This window comes from Rana temporaria, chromosome 2 (genome assembly GCF_905171775.1).
Source record: "Rana temporaria chromosome 2, aRanTem1.1, whole genome shotgun sequence".
In the NCBI taxonomy this organism is placed as follows: domain Eukaryota; kingdom Metazoa; phylum Chordata; class Amphibia; order Anura; family Ranidae; genus Rana; species Rana temporaria.
The window spans coordinates 75,998,789-76,013,792 of NC_053490.1; the positions used below are offsets into that span (position 1 = coordinate 75,998,789).

At 40.4% G+C, this 15,004-nt stretch overlaps 1 protein-coding gene across 4 annotated transcripts in view; it reads left to right on the forward strand.

Moving 5' to 3' along the window:
• Nucleotides 1-13,941, forward strand: part of DCLK1 (doublecortin like kinase 1) — a 477,375-nt gene extending 463,434 nt beyond the window's left edge. For 3 of the 4 annotated variants that reach the window (XM_040340400.1, XM_040340402.1, XM_040340403.1), the window contains one exon: nt 13,221-13,941. In XM_040340400.1, the coding sequence (XP_040196334.1) occupies nt 13,221-13,385 (165 nt within the window). In that variant the 3' untranslated portion in view covers nt 13,386-13,941. The remainder of the gene's footprint in view (nt 1-13,220) is intronic. The other variant, XM_040340401.1, reaches the window with a different exon arrangement.
• Nucleotides 13,942-15,004: the final 1,063 nt, after the last annotated feature.

Consider the following 15,004-nt stretch of genomic DNA (forward strand, 5'->3'; position numbering starts at 1 on the left):
GCAGAATGCAACTGCACGTTGCAAAGTGCACAGTCTTTTTGCCTTAAGTAAATCAACCAAATAATCTTATCAGCTTTTTTATTCAAGTGCTGGCATTTCCCCAAAAATATAAAATGTTTTTTTTTTTCTCCTTAAAATTCTTGTAGCTTCAGGATGGTGATAACTGTCATTTTTATGGGGTGCCTATTAAGGCCCATGTGGTGATAGTTAAATATTCATTTTATGCAGAATAATAATGATTCAACGCTGATGCAATATTCAGTTTTGTTAATTAAAAACATATTTGATGTGCAATAAAATTAACAGCGTTTGAAAAATGGATGAACATTTAAGAGATACATAAATAACAAGATTTGAATGGTACTTTATAGGCATTCATTGATGTGTGTAAAATCAAATATAAAATCAAATCATTTTATTGTATGCAGTAAATAGTAAAACTTTTACATATAAAACCACAACGCAAAAAGGATGACAATATAAATGCTCAAAAAAGTGTTGTTATGTAGTAGGTCTCAATAGTCCTACAAATCCAACTGCATATTATAGAGGAGATTTTAGCTTCTACCATGCTGTTTATAAGAAACAAAAATATATTAGGCAAAAAAAATAAAACTTAGGGATACAATTTCAAGCTCAAAGGTTGGCCCAGGACATAGCAATGATTACACAGACCGATATAACTTCCAAATGGAGAACAACCATCTTATCATATGAAACTGTTACAAGGAGTCAACACAATGATGATCTCTAAGGCACCGTACACACGAGAGGATCTATCCGCTGGAATTTATCCGCGGACCGGTTTCAGCGGATAGATCCCCTGGTGTGTACGATCCAGCGGATATTTTTCCGCGGATATTTTTCCCGGCGATGGATTTCCAGCGGATCAAAATTTCTTAACATGCTAAGAAATCGATCCGCTGGAATCCAGTCCAGCGGATTGATCCGATGGTCTGTACAGACTCACCGGATCAATCTGTCCGAATCCATCCCTCGCATGCGTCGTAATGATTCGACGCATGCGTGGAAGTCCTTATATTACAGCGTCGCGCACGTCGCCGCGTCATCATCGCGGCGACGGCGCGACACGTCACCACGGAGGGAATTCCGCGGGGATTTTGATCTCATGGTTAGTACAACCATGAGATGAAAATCCGCCAGAGGATTTATCCGCGGAAACGGACCTCTGGACCGTTTCCGCGGATCGATCCTCTCGTGTGTACTAGGCCTAAGAGAAGTCAAGCAATTCGACTTACTTCAGAATAACCATCTTAAAGTTTGGCAACCCTGTCTGGACCTTTATGGAGATATTGGTCTGGATGGACCAAACTCAACTGTTCATTTTGTTAAAACATACTTCATTATTGTCCTTATACTTTTTTACAATTACAGGCATAGCCCACTTTTAAGTACACAATGGGGATTATTTACTATCGCTGGAAAGCGCAAAATCAGGCTTACTTCTGCATGAAACCGATGAGCTTCTAACCCCAGCTTGTTCAATTAAGCCTGGTAATAAAAACTGGAAGCTCATTGGTTTCTGTGCAGAAGTGAGCCTGATTTTGCGCTTTCCAGCTTTAGTAAATAGACCCCATGGTGTACTTAAAAGTGGGGTATGCCTGTATTGTTTACCCCCCTGTATGGGTACTATAGCGAATGTTTGAGTTTTATATACTGTTAAGCCGCGTACACACGATCAGTCCATCCGATGAGAACGGTCTGATGGACCGTTTTCATCGGTTAACTGATGAAGCTGACTGATGGCCTGTCGTGCCTACACACCATCGGTTAAAAAACCGATGGTGTCAGAACGCGGTGACGTAAAACACCACGACGTGCTGAAAAAAACGAAGTTCAATGCTTCCAAGCATCGGTTTTGACCTATCGGTTAGGAATCCATTGGTTAAATTTAAAGCAAGTTTGCTTTTTTTAACCAATGGTTAAATAACCTATGGGGCCCACACACGATCGGTTTTGACCGATGAAAACGGTCCATCAGACCTTTGTCTGATACTCAATGAAACCTTTTGAAATGAAAAGTATCAAGAATATTAAACTATCAGTTTCTACAAAGCAAGTAGGACTTTGCCGGTGAAGCTCTGCTGACTTCTATCATTGAATCACGCAAAAATGTTTTTTTTTTTTTTTTTCCCTTCTTGAGTATTGTTTGTAGAATAACATTTCACCATAGCTGTGGTGAAAATTCCTTTGGAAAGTGCAACTTTCCTTGCAAAGTGAACAGACCTATTTGCTTTTAGTAAATTTATCTTTACTAAAATGTAAGACAACTTACATACCAGGGACCCATGTGTTATTGCTGTCAGCAGTATTGTGTCCTGACTCACTGTGTCTCTTGACCTCTTCTGCAATGAAACCTCCTGGCAGCAGTACATATTCTAAAGGCTTAAATGCCACTTTGCAATTTTTTATTATAAGTCTGTAATTTTGTACGTATGTGACAAAAGTCATTAACCCATTTAAATTATGCCATGTATTTGGTAGAGCTATTGAGAAGGCTTCCCCTACACCCTTTTAACCCCCAGAGTTTGTGACTGGATGTAGAAGGATGGGGAGTGGCACAGGTGCCAGTGGTAGGTCCTGATACTAGATGACAGTTTGGATACTGCTGAAATGCTGTGGATGTAGGACTGGAACTTGGGAAGAATGCTGTCACAGAGATGGAGCACAGAAACTCGCCGGTGCAGGAGTCAAAGCCATAGTCAAAGCAAGCAAGGGTCAGCAACAACTGGGCAGGGGATGTACCAAGTTGAAACGCAAAAGCAGGGTTAGAAGCCAGATATAGGTCAATATCAGAAAGGCAGAAGATGTACAACACATCAGGCAGAGGATAGAGTCAGAGGACAAGATAAGGTTGACAACAGGAGATCAGGATCAAGCAAAGTCAGGCGGCAAGCCAGGTGAAAGCACAGGATAATCAGGCTACAAGTCTGGTCCCAGGTCACAAGCTGATGATCACTCAGCAATGTCCCTTAGTTCCTTAAATAGGCAACTGGGTGCCAAAAGCAGATGTGCGTGCTAACTAATATTAACTCACCATTAGCAAACCTGTGCAAATGCACACACAGCCATAATTCTGTGTACTGGTCCACAAACTGTTCTGTGCGCAAGATCTTTGGGCATGGTCATGCACTCAATCTTCCTGACACGGTTGAAATACTTACATAAGAGTTATTTTCAGGATTTGTCTTTTTGTCCAGCCAGTCTTCATGCATATACAGCTGTGCCAGACACCAGAACCAGGTTGGTGACCGGATTTTCCCTACTACAGCAAGGCAATGCAGCTTTTGCCAAGCTTTCAGCAAGATTTGAATAGCTACAGTATTTCCAAACCTTCAAAGCGCCTTTCAGATCCTGTTTGGAAATCTTATACACAAATCCTAATGGCTGATTGCCACTTCTTTTTTTTTTTTTTACAAACGATTTTATTGTAGAAAGGGTCAAGGTACAAAAAAAGGTAACAATGATTGTACAGAAATGTATACAAGTTTCATTGACGGGGAACATTGTACAGGAAGAAAAGGGTATGGTTAGTTGTGGCCTGAACACAGATCCTGATGGGAGTGCTGATTGCCACTTTAAACAAGCTGCTATCAGGCTTCAGCAGGTTTTTGACAAGCTTCAGGTAGTGCTGAAGCCTGCTAGCAGCTTGTGGCAATCAGCACTCCCATCAGGATCTGTGTTCAGGCCACGTTAAAAGCTTTAACAAAGCTTGCTAAAAGCTCTGCTATAGCTTTGTAAAAGCTTATTGTTCACACTACTCTTGTACAAACTGAATCCTGTGTGAAACTGGCCTAAAGGAGCATTGGAATTACAATGAAACATCCCTCTATTTTTTCCTCCTGACAGCATGTTTCCTGTTCAACACCTAATTGGCTCTCATACCTGCTGCACAGGGTATCACAAGAGGCTGATAGCAAGACATATTTAGGTGCTTATACTGGCTGCATTAAAAAATCTGCATTTTTTGGTGTATTTGTATATCTGTCTGGACTTCAGATTTAGGTGTTCATAGTCAAATCTAATAATTACAGTGCCTTGCGAAAGTATTCGGCCCCCTTGAACTTTGCGACCTTTTGCCACATTTCAGGCTTCAAACATAAAGATATAAAACTGTAATTTGTTTTAAAGAATCAACAACAAGTGGGACACAATCATGAAGTGGAACGAAATTTATTGAATATTTCAAACTTTTTTAACAAATAAAAAACTGAAAAATTGGGCGTGCAAAATTATTCAGCCCCCTTAAGTTAATACTTTGTAGCGCCAGCTTTTGCTGCGATTACAGCTGTAAGTCACTTGGGGTATGTCTCTATCAGTTTTGCACATCCAGAGACTAAAATTTTTGCCCATTCCTCCTTGCAAAACCGCTCGAGCTCAGTGAGGTTGGATGGAGAGCGTTTGTGAACAGCAGTTTTCAGTTCTTTCCACAGATTCTCAAATGGATTCAGGCCTGGACTTTGACTTGGCCATTCTAACACCTGGATATGTTTATTTGTGAACCATTCCATTGTAGATTTTGCTTTATGTTTTGGATCATTGTCTTAGTTTAGAGGGACGGCCAGGTCTTCGTAGATTTGCAGTGGTCTGATACTCCTTCCATTTCAATATTATCGCTTGCACAGTGCTCCTTGGGATGTTTAAAGCTTGGGAAATCTTTTTTTTTTTTTTTGTATAATTTGTATTTTATTTTTAAAATTCAAAACAAATACAAGGTACATTGACAGTGGAACAACATCACTTAACATAATCCGGGCACATTCGGGCATTGCATCTGGGATGAGGCTCTGGATAAGCAAGGGGACGGGGGGCATCCCGCCCACTCCGGACATTCGGTCCAATTGAGCAGGCATCCCCCCCAACAAGTGTGTAGCGGGATAGCCCCAAACCCCTGCCCCTTAGAAATGCTAATTACGCTCCCAGAGTAAAATTAGTACACTTCTTGGAACAGCCAAGAACATCCCGAAAGCCCGAGGCAAGGCTGGACACCTGAGCACCACATGCCTGCCTGACATTAACCATAAACTACAATAAAAGGCAAAAACAAAATAAAATAGTAAAAAAATTAAAATTAAAAGAAAAAACAAAAACAGACAAACAGTAGACTAACACAGAGAGAGAGGAGAAACAAAGGAGTTAGAATAAGAAGGAGAAGCAAGAAAGCTAGAAACATAAGGGAAGGGGAAATCTTTTTGTATCCAAATCCAGCTTTAAACTTCTCCACAACAGTATCTCGGACCTGCCTGGTGTGTTCCTTGTTCTTCATGATGCTCTCTGCGCTTTAAACGGACCTCTGAGACTATCACAGTGCAGGTGCATTTATACGGAGACTTGATTACACACAGGTGGATTCTATTTATCATCATTAGTCATTTAGGTCAACATTGGATCATTCAGAGATCCTCACTGAACTTCTGGGGAGAGTTTGCTGCACTGAAAGTAAAGGGGCTGAATAATTTTGCACGCCCAATTTTTCAGTTTTTTATTTGTTAAAAAAGTTTGAAATATCCAATAAATTTCGTTCCACTTCAACTTGTTGAAAAAATTACAGTTTTATATCTTTATGTTTGAAGCCTGAAATGTGGCAAAAGGTCGCAAGGTTCAAGGGGGCCGAATACTTTCGCAAGGCACTGTATGTGCACCTATGTTGACCAGCCATGTCTCCATAGCCAGACTCCTTGGTTACAATGCTGCCAGTTATACCTTTTATTGGAAAGTCACAAGTACAGCTGGTTGTCTTCTCCATTAGATCATTTAAATGAGCAAAAGCACATTACATTGCAAACAGTTTGCATTTTGCGTTAGTATGACAGGACTGAATTTTATGTCAGCTCTGATTCCTTAATTCCATGTTTGCCTATTTTTCTTCAAACAGAAGAAGATGGCAGAGACTCGCACAGAACTGCATGGAAAACATAATTTACTGGCCGCCACTTATTTTGCAGTTTAAGCTTTCATAAATAATACATTAATGGATGCGCTGCTGTTTAAGAAGCTGCAATCCCTACCATTCTCATTAGCACTATGTGGTGTTATTTTTCACAGCGGCACTTCTGTGGGAATTTGCCATCTTTGTTAACAGGCTGGAATTGATGGCTTTACGTGCGAAGGGTGCATTAGCGGCATTCTGTGCTTTTACAGCTGTCTACTTAACCGCCCTACATATTTCAATACATTAAAATTAAGGGAGTTATTACTTTGTAGTAAAAGAAAGCCATAATGTTGTTTTAAGACCCCAAACTCTTCCTGTGGAAATGTAACAAAGCGGTTTTACATTAACTGCTACATGACTAATATAGCTCATTTCTCTTTAATAAAATTGTATATTACAACCAAAAGGAACAATACGGATATACACAAAGCGTAGTAAGCAGACGCTGATTATATGGCTGTCTAAAGTGGAAACTGATAAGTCAACATTCCGATCCATTTTATGGATATATTTTATTTATAAGAAGTGTTGTATACACTGGGGAAAGAAACCACACTCGTGTTGGTTACAAGCCCATAATTTAACGGTAAAGTCTTGATTTTGCATAATACCCATAATACCCTCCCTCGACACACACATATACGCTTGCAAAATTCCTGTTACTTATTCATATATACTGTGTGACAGGCTAGGCTACCTCTGCCTTGTTAGGAAATTCTGGTCTGACATTTATCCAAGTGATAGTTAGGATCTAACTTCAGTATTTTAGCAAAGAGAAGGAGAATTGTAACCACATGGTTGACATACCATGGAGAAAACAATTTGTAAGAATGAGAAAAAAAGTGATTTAGTATTTTCTGCAGACGAGGGGGCAACTAGGAATATATATCAGATATATTAGGAAAAATATTTAAACAAGGAAACCAATTACATATTATTGATAGTAAACTGTAATGTCTTTTTTTATATGGTCACTGAGGCCCCGTACACACGGTCGGACCAAACCGATGAGACTGGCCCGTCGGACCGTTTTCATCGGTTCACTGCTGAAGTGGCCGTACGGCCTGATATGTGTACACACCATCAGTCCAAAATCCAATCGGGTCAGAACGCGGTGACGTCAAACACACGACGTGCTGAATAAAACGAAGTTCAATGCTTCCAAGCATGCGTCGACTTGATTCTGAGCATGCGCGGGTTTTGAACCGATGCTTTTCTGTACTAACCATCGGTTTGGTCTGATGGGGCAGCGGTCCATCGGTTCGGTTTTGAAGCATGTTTAGAAATTTTGGACCGAAGGAAACCAGACCGATGGGCTATACACACGGTCGGTTTGGTCCGATGAAAATGACCTTCGGTTCATTCTCATCGGACCAAACCGACCGTGTGTACGGGGCTTAAGAGGAGGAGCTACATTTAAAAATAGACCTACCAGTTACTGTAAGTCTGCATGAATCAATTCCTGACATACCACAAAATACAGCAACAATATAATTTTCCAAACAACTACTTGAACTCCATTCCAGTGACTTTGTGGCAAATAGGTTACTCAGGTTGCAAGGGTACTTTCACTTTGCAAGAATATTTTCTTTAACATTGTGAATGTGGTGAAAGTTTGCAAAGAATACCCTATCATGTGAAAGGAGTTTTTTAAAAAGCGCATTTTTGCTTGCACGTAATTGGATGATGAACATCAGCAGAACATTACCTTATTCACTAAGCTAGGCAGAAAATTCCCTTGCAAAGTGAAAGTTCCCATGTAAAGTAACGGCTTATTTGCCTTTAGTAAATCAACTCATTTACCTAGACCAGGGGTCTCCAATCTTTTTAAACAAAGGATCAATTTATTGTCCTTCAGATTTTAAGAGGGCTAGATTGGGGCCAGTAGGGGAAGAAAATGTCCCGGGCCCAGCATTGGTGAGAAAAAATATGGCCTCAGTGTGTGTGGTCAGTAGGAGGAGGACTAGTGCCCCTATTAGTAGGAGGGATAGTATCCCATTATTGATATCAATAGAAGAATTAGTGCCCCCTTTGATTGTGTCAGTGGGAGAAATGGAGACCCAAGGGCTTGAAAAGGCTAGAAAAAGCCAAATATGGCCCTTGGGCCACAATTTGGAGACCCCTGACCTAGGCCGAGATGATTTCATAAATGCTGCATATAGAAGGAAGCATTTCTTCTCTTTCCTCGCCTCCAATGATCAGACTGCAACATTGCCGCTGTGCAGAAAATCACAAGGTGAGAGGCTACAGCAATAGGCTGATCAGTGTCATATATTATTGAACACAGCCAAGAACTGCTCAGGCAACAGGATGAAAGCTGGCTATACACTGAATGAAATTTCAATCAGTGTGTGGCAGCCCCACTCTACAGAAGTCAATTGTTTGATCAGCTTCTGTCGAAGGGACATTTTTGAAAATTTTCCTTGTTCAGCAGCTACAGCAAATCAGCTGCAGCCACTGATCAGTGTATTCTGACAGCAGTGGGTACCAACGTCAGACTACAATGTCCCAGTGGGTGAGGATTCCTACATCCACCTTATTTGCCTACTGGCTGAGCGGAAAAAAAAGTAACTGTATATGGCCAGTTTTATCATGATTGTGTCGTCTCTGTCAAGCATCTCAGTCTAGAAAGTAGTTGATGCCTGAAGACAGATGGCACTGTCACTGTTAGACTGGCTTCTGTCAAACAATCCTGCTGGAAAACCAGCATTCAATCAGTCGCTGCAGTTCAGTGTATTCTGACATGGTGGGACTCTCTTTAAGAATACAGTAGCACAGCGGGAAAGATCCCTGCATTCACATCACCTTTGTTGATCCAGGAATTTGTGTTCTTTTTCATTAAGGCTACTGGTTGATTGTAAAAAAAAAAGAAGAAAACAGTATATACCCAGCTTAACTAAACCATATAGACCTTTGGTGATAAGATGAGAGCGATACATCTGTATTATATGTACATATTTATATAAAAATTTAAGATTTGTTAAATTACTACCCATCAGTTAAACTGGCGACAATAGCAAGTGAAAAGCAATGTTCTCCAAGGAAAGAGCTGCTAAAAAAATGTTTTACTGAGTCCCTCAAATACGGTACATCCACAATAGTATCCTACAAGGGGGCATTGCAGTATGCAAACCAGACACTACCACCAGTTCTCTGAGATAAATCTGCAAAGGTGCATTAATGGTATATTTGTGACACTTTCGTTTACGGTCACCTCAAGTAACTTACCTGCAAATAGATAGACTTTGCTACAATGTAAAGTAGTGAGTGTACAGCTTGTATAACAGTGTAAATTTGCTGTCCCCTCAAAAGAACTCAACACACAGCCATTGATGTCTAAACCGATGGTAAAAAAAAAGTGAGTACACCCTTAAGTGAAAATTTCCAAATTGGGCCCAAAGTTTCAATATTTTGTGTGGCCACCATTATTTTCCAGCACTGCCTAATCCTCTTGAACATGGAGTTCACCAGAGCTTCACAGGTTGCCACTGGAGTCCTCTTCCACTCCTCCATGATGACATCACAGAGCTGGTAGATGTTAGAGACCTTGCGCTTCTTGAACTTCCATATGAGGATGCCCCACAGATGCTCAATAGGGTTTAGGTCTGGAGACATGCTTGGCCAGTCTATCACCTTTACCCTCAGCTTCTTTAGCAAGGCAGTGGTCGTCTTGGATGTGTGTTTGGGGTCATTATCATGCTGGAATACTGCCCTGTGGCCTAGTCTCCGAAGGGAGGGGATCATGATCTGCTTAAGTATGTGACAGTACCCGTTGGCATTCATAGTTCCCTCAATGAACTGTAGCTCCCCAGTGGTGGCAGCACTCATGCAACCCCACACCATGACACTCCCACCACCATGCTTGACTGTAGGCAAGACACACCTGTCTTTGTACTCCCCACCTGGTTGCCACGAAACACGCTTGACACCATCTGAACCAAATAAGTTTATCTTGGTCTCATTAGACCACAGAACATGGTTCCAGTAAATGTCCTTAGTCTGCTTGTCTTCCCGCAAACTGTTTGCAGGCTTTCTTGTGTATCATCTTTAGAAGAGGCTTCCTTCTGATACGACAGGCATGCAGACCAATTTGATGCAGTGTGTGGCGCATGGTCTGAGCACTGACAGGCTGACCCCCCACCCCTTCAACCTCTGCAGAAATGCTGGCAGCACTCATACAATTTCCCAAAGACAACCTTTGGATATGACGCTGAGCATGTGCACTCAACTTCTTTGATCGACCATGGTGAGGCCTGTTCTGATTGGAACCTGTCCTGTTAAACTGCTGTATGGTCTTGACCACCGCGCTCAATTTCAGGGTCTTGGCAAACTTCTTCTAGCCTAGGCCCTTTATGTAGAGCAACAATTATTTTTTTCAGATCCTCATAGAGTTCTTTCCATTAGTTGCCATGTTGAACTTCTAGTGACCAGTATAAGAGAGTGAGAGAGATAATACCAAATTTAACACACCTGCTCCCCATTCACACCTAAAACCTTGTAACACTAATGAGTCACATGACACTGGGAGGGAAAATGGGTATTTGGGCACAATTTGGACATTTTCACTTAGGGGTGTACTTAGCGGTTTAGACATTAATGGCTGTGTTGAGTTATTTTGAGGGGACAGCACATTTTTCACTGTTATACAAGCTGTACACTCACTACTTTACATTGTAGAAAAGTGAAATTTCTTCAGTGTTGTCACATCAAAAGATATAATAAAATATTTTCAAAAATGTGAGGGGCGTACTCACTTTTGTGAGATACTGTACATGGTACTGGTATCAAACGAGAAAGAAAAAAATAAGTGATACAGATTATGACAATTAAAGACATTAAGGACCATGTTCTATCATTAAGCATGGGTATGGTCACAGGTAACATACACAATTAGTGAAGTAAAGAAGTCATGATGAGCACACATGCAGCAACCAACAATGAAGACAAATTAAATAGAAAATCTACCAACAACACATGACCCAGCATGGGATAGCCATCTATCCCAGATCTTTGTATATTTGTGTGGGCATCCCCTATGTTCGTAGATTATTTTTTTATATGGGAGTGTGGCATTGACATCCCTTTTCCAAGCCTGGATTGAGGGGGGCGTTGCTTGCATCCAATTCCGTGCCACCATCTTCCTGGCCATTAAAAGCTTTTCATGTAAGAATATAGCAAGGAATTGGTTAATGCCTAGGTCCAGAAGTAAGCCAAGTAGACAGTTGATGCAATTTCATTGTGTAGGAAGCAGGTCACCTGAAGCCAACATGTGTGGACAATCAGGCAAACCCACAGCAAGTAATAGAAGGTGCTGGGGACTGAGACACATGGAGGACACATTGGATTGCAGTTCGGTTGGTATTGGGTGATCCGCTGGGGAGTGAGTTAAGCCTGGTGCATGATCTACAATTGTGTTAACTGGTCTGATATTCTAGGAGAAACTGTTTTGGAATTGTCTTCTATGGCTCCAAGGTCAGCTTCCCATCTCATTCTAATTGTATATGCTAGTTGTGTGGAATTTGGAAGGCGAATAATGGGGTAGAGAGATGAGATGAGGTCAGTTTAGTGGGATCTGGGCCAAATATAACGTCTAATAAAGAGGAAGTGGACATGAAGAGGTAGTAAGCAGGGAACTGGGTGCACAGAACATGATGAAGTTAAATATGATTTGGGACATAGTTACAAATTTAGATTGGAAAAAGACATTTGAACATCTATGTCTACCAACAGAAAAATAAATAAATAGAAAACCTCCATAGTTGATCCAGAAAAAAAAACACCTTATAAAGCGTGGTCCAATTTGCTCCAGCCAAGGAAAACCTAATTTGTCCATGATCCCCCAGAAGGCATTCGGATAAACTCTAGATTAACTACCCCGGGTGTTATTACCAATAAATATTAGTATCTGGTTATATTTTGTGCATTTAATAAAACATCCAGCTCTTTTTAAAACAATCTACTGAGTTGGACAGAACTAGTTGCTGTTGGAGTCCATTCTGCATTTTTGCAGCTTTCACTGTGAAGAAACCTTCCATATGTGGAGGTTAAATCTCTTTTCCTCCAGACGTTAAGAATGCCCCCTTGTCCTCTGTAATGACCTGAAAGTTTGAATAAAATTATTACTGAAGCTTTCTGTGGTCTTGCCGAATCACTGTCAGCCAAGGAATGCAGTTTCAGGCAGGTAATTATATTTTCTGTCCAGCTCTAAGGTCAAGTTATTCCAAATTTGCCTTAATTTTTGTTGTGTTTGATTCACCTGTAAATCCTAATGTTTCTATATGTGATACCTAACCATTACATCAGTATTTGTATTCATCCATGGCATACAATCTAAGTCTCTGTAACAACGCATATTGCAGCTTACCTATTGTCATTGAAACAAAATGTACCCTGCGATTGTCTTGTCTGCAATGTTTTTTGATGAAGGATAATACTTATCCTGCCAATATGAAATGTCATTGCCCTAACCAATCACCATTAGATTACCTTAAATAGTGATAGAGTACTGTACCATGTTAGCCATCAATTGATGCAGAAGGTTTAAGTGATATCCTTTATTGGCTAACTTAAAGTACAACTAAAAGCACATTTTCTTTTTTGTTTTAGCTTTGGATAAGGTGGAGAGGGATTATAATGCTTGTCAGCTTTTATTGCTATCTGTGCCTACTTTGAGGATATTCACCATCTCTATTTGTCCTGTGTAGCAGCATCATTGAAAGTGAATGTTAAAGAAAATTACAAATTTTGGGTTGTCCTCAGAAAAGTAATAGAGGGGTCATCTTCCAGTGGGGAGACTAGTTCTGGTGACCTGGGGATCCCCAAGAGATTCTCTTAATTTGCAGGGATTTCCTCTCACTTCCTGTTTGGCTATGGGACAGGAAGTGAAGGGAACTCTTGCAATGGGACACAGATGGAAAAAAAACTGCTTTTTGGACCTGCTTTATCCAAAATGAAAAAAAAGTTGTGCCTATTGTTCTACTTTAAGGTATTAAAGATGCACAATTTGGGATGCCTCAGATACTTTAATCAAGCTTTAGACAATAAATGTATAGAGTATCACCTAAACTGCAAACTTTCTGCATTACCGAAAACATATTTTAGATGAACATGAGCATTTCAGTGTTATTCATATATTGTCTTTCCTTGTCAATAGTAATAGACTTCCTTTACGTGATTGGTTTGGGGTATAGGATTTTGGTTCATTGACTAAATATGTACTCACTTTCATTATTTAACACAGCTCTTTGTCCTTTCTTTACCCTATTAGACCACCGCTCTTGATAAGGAGAGGCAGGTTTTCAGACGAAGACGCAACCAGGATGTGAGAAGGCGTTTCATGGCCCAGCCAGCTGCACCAGAACTCACTTCAGAATCAGAGGACTATTCACCAAGCTCATCTGAGACTGTTCGCTCACCTAACTCACCCTTTTAAGGAAACACTTTAAATCTTGGCTTAACCCTTCGAGACGTCAGAATGGAAGCCGTTTAGAAATCTGTTGTGGACATTACAATTTATGATGTTTCTAGGTGTGAAAGAGAGAGCAAGTAAGGCGGGTGAAAGCATGATATCTTTTGGATGTCTTCAGCACTATAGGGTAAATGTTTATGTGTTAAATTTACTGATGAATGGATGACAAGGCTGCAAAATTCCTGGCGGCCAAATGCAGAGAGAGCATAGGGTTGGCGCTCAGTAAAATTGCGACCTTTGAGCAGATATGGAAACACGTTTGACTGTGAAAAAATTTGTGAAAGAGCAGGTTATAACACAGAGATCCTTTTATGACATTCAATAGTTCAGAGGTAAGTTTTGTTCATTTATTCACAGCTGAGGTAGGTCATGATGGGTTATGGTTTTAATGGTTCTAAAAAACAATCAGAATTGGAAAAGCTCAGACTCTGAGTGTATGCATGCTTGAACACAGATATATCCTTAAAAATACAGTTGCTAGAATGGATTTTTCACCTTCATGTGCTTTAATTTTTTTTTTACAGAGCAAAAAAGCCTTGCAGCAGGCTTTCTAGTCTTCTTCTGCAAAAAATAGTTTATTTTTGTTGCCCTGTGATACCACACAATTTTTTGTTGTAAAAAACTGTATGATACAGGACAACAAACAGTAAGCAAATTGTACTAATAATATGTAAATCTTGCTTAAAAGCACAAATATAAGCTGTAAGGAAACAAAGGAGTACCTGTACCAACCAGATGAATAAAGTTAGTTGAGGGACAGTATTTTAATGTGGATATACAGCTAGACAATACAGGGATTCTCAGCCTATGACATACATACAGAAACAACGTTGTGGTTGTTTTAAAAACTAGGCATGGATATATGGCAGTAATTGTTTTATGGAACATAGGGGTTGATTTACTACAACTGGTGAGTGCAAAATCTGGTGCAGATTTACCTTTTCTCATCAGCAGCATATAGCAGTCTGGTGACTTCTCTCAGTTTCCGGCTGAGCACTGGTTAAAGCTTGTAGGATGAGTTTTTATTCTCCTCTAACTGTCTTATAATGCTGCATGACCCCTGACCCTCTTTCTGGATAGTGCTGATTGGCTCTGTGCTGATCACATGCACCCACCCAAGAAAACAAAACCTCTCTAGCAATATACACCAAACTGAGCATGTGCAGAGTTCCCCCAAGGCTCTGTACTATCAGCAAATGGATTGGGGACAGTAAAAGAAGGAGAAGTTTAGAGAAGACCGTATCAAACAGCATTTTTACACAGTGCAGAGGATTAACCCCTTAAGTTCCACAGTGAGTATAACAAGCATGATTTACTGTATATACAGACTGTTTTTACTGTTGTGGGTTTAGTAATACTTGAATTCAACAAGCTAAAGTTAGAAGCTGATTGACTACCATAAACAGCTGCACCAGATGTAGCATTCTCCAGTTTTAGTAAATCAATCCCTGTGTTTCTTGTTATTTTTCTGTTATTGTTCCCTATGTTTTCCTAATTATTTGGCATAAACAAGCTATTAAGAGTCGGTTCACACTAGGGCGACACGACTTCCAGCGCGACTTTCAGAGGCGACTCCGACACGA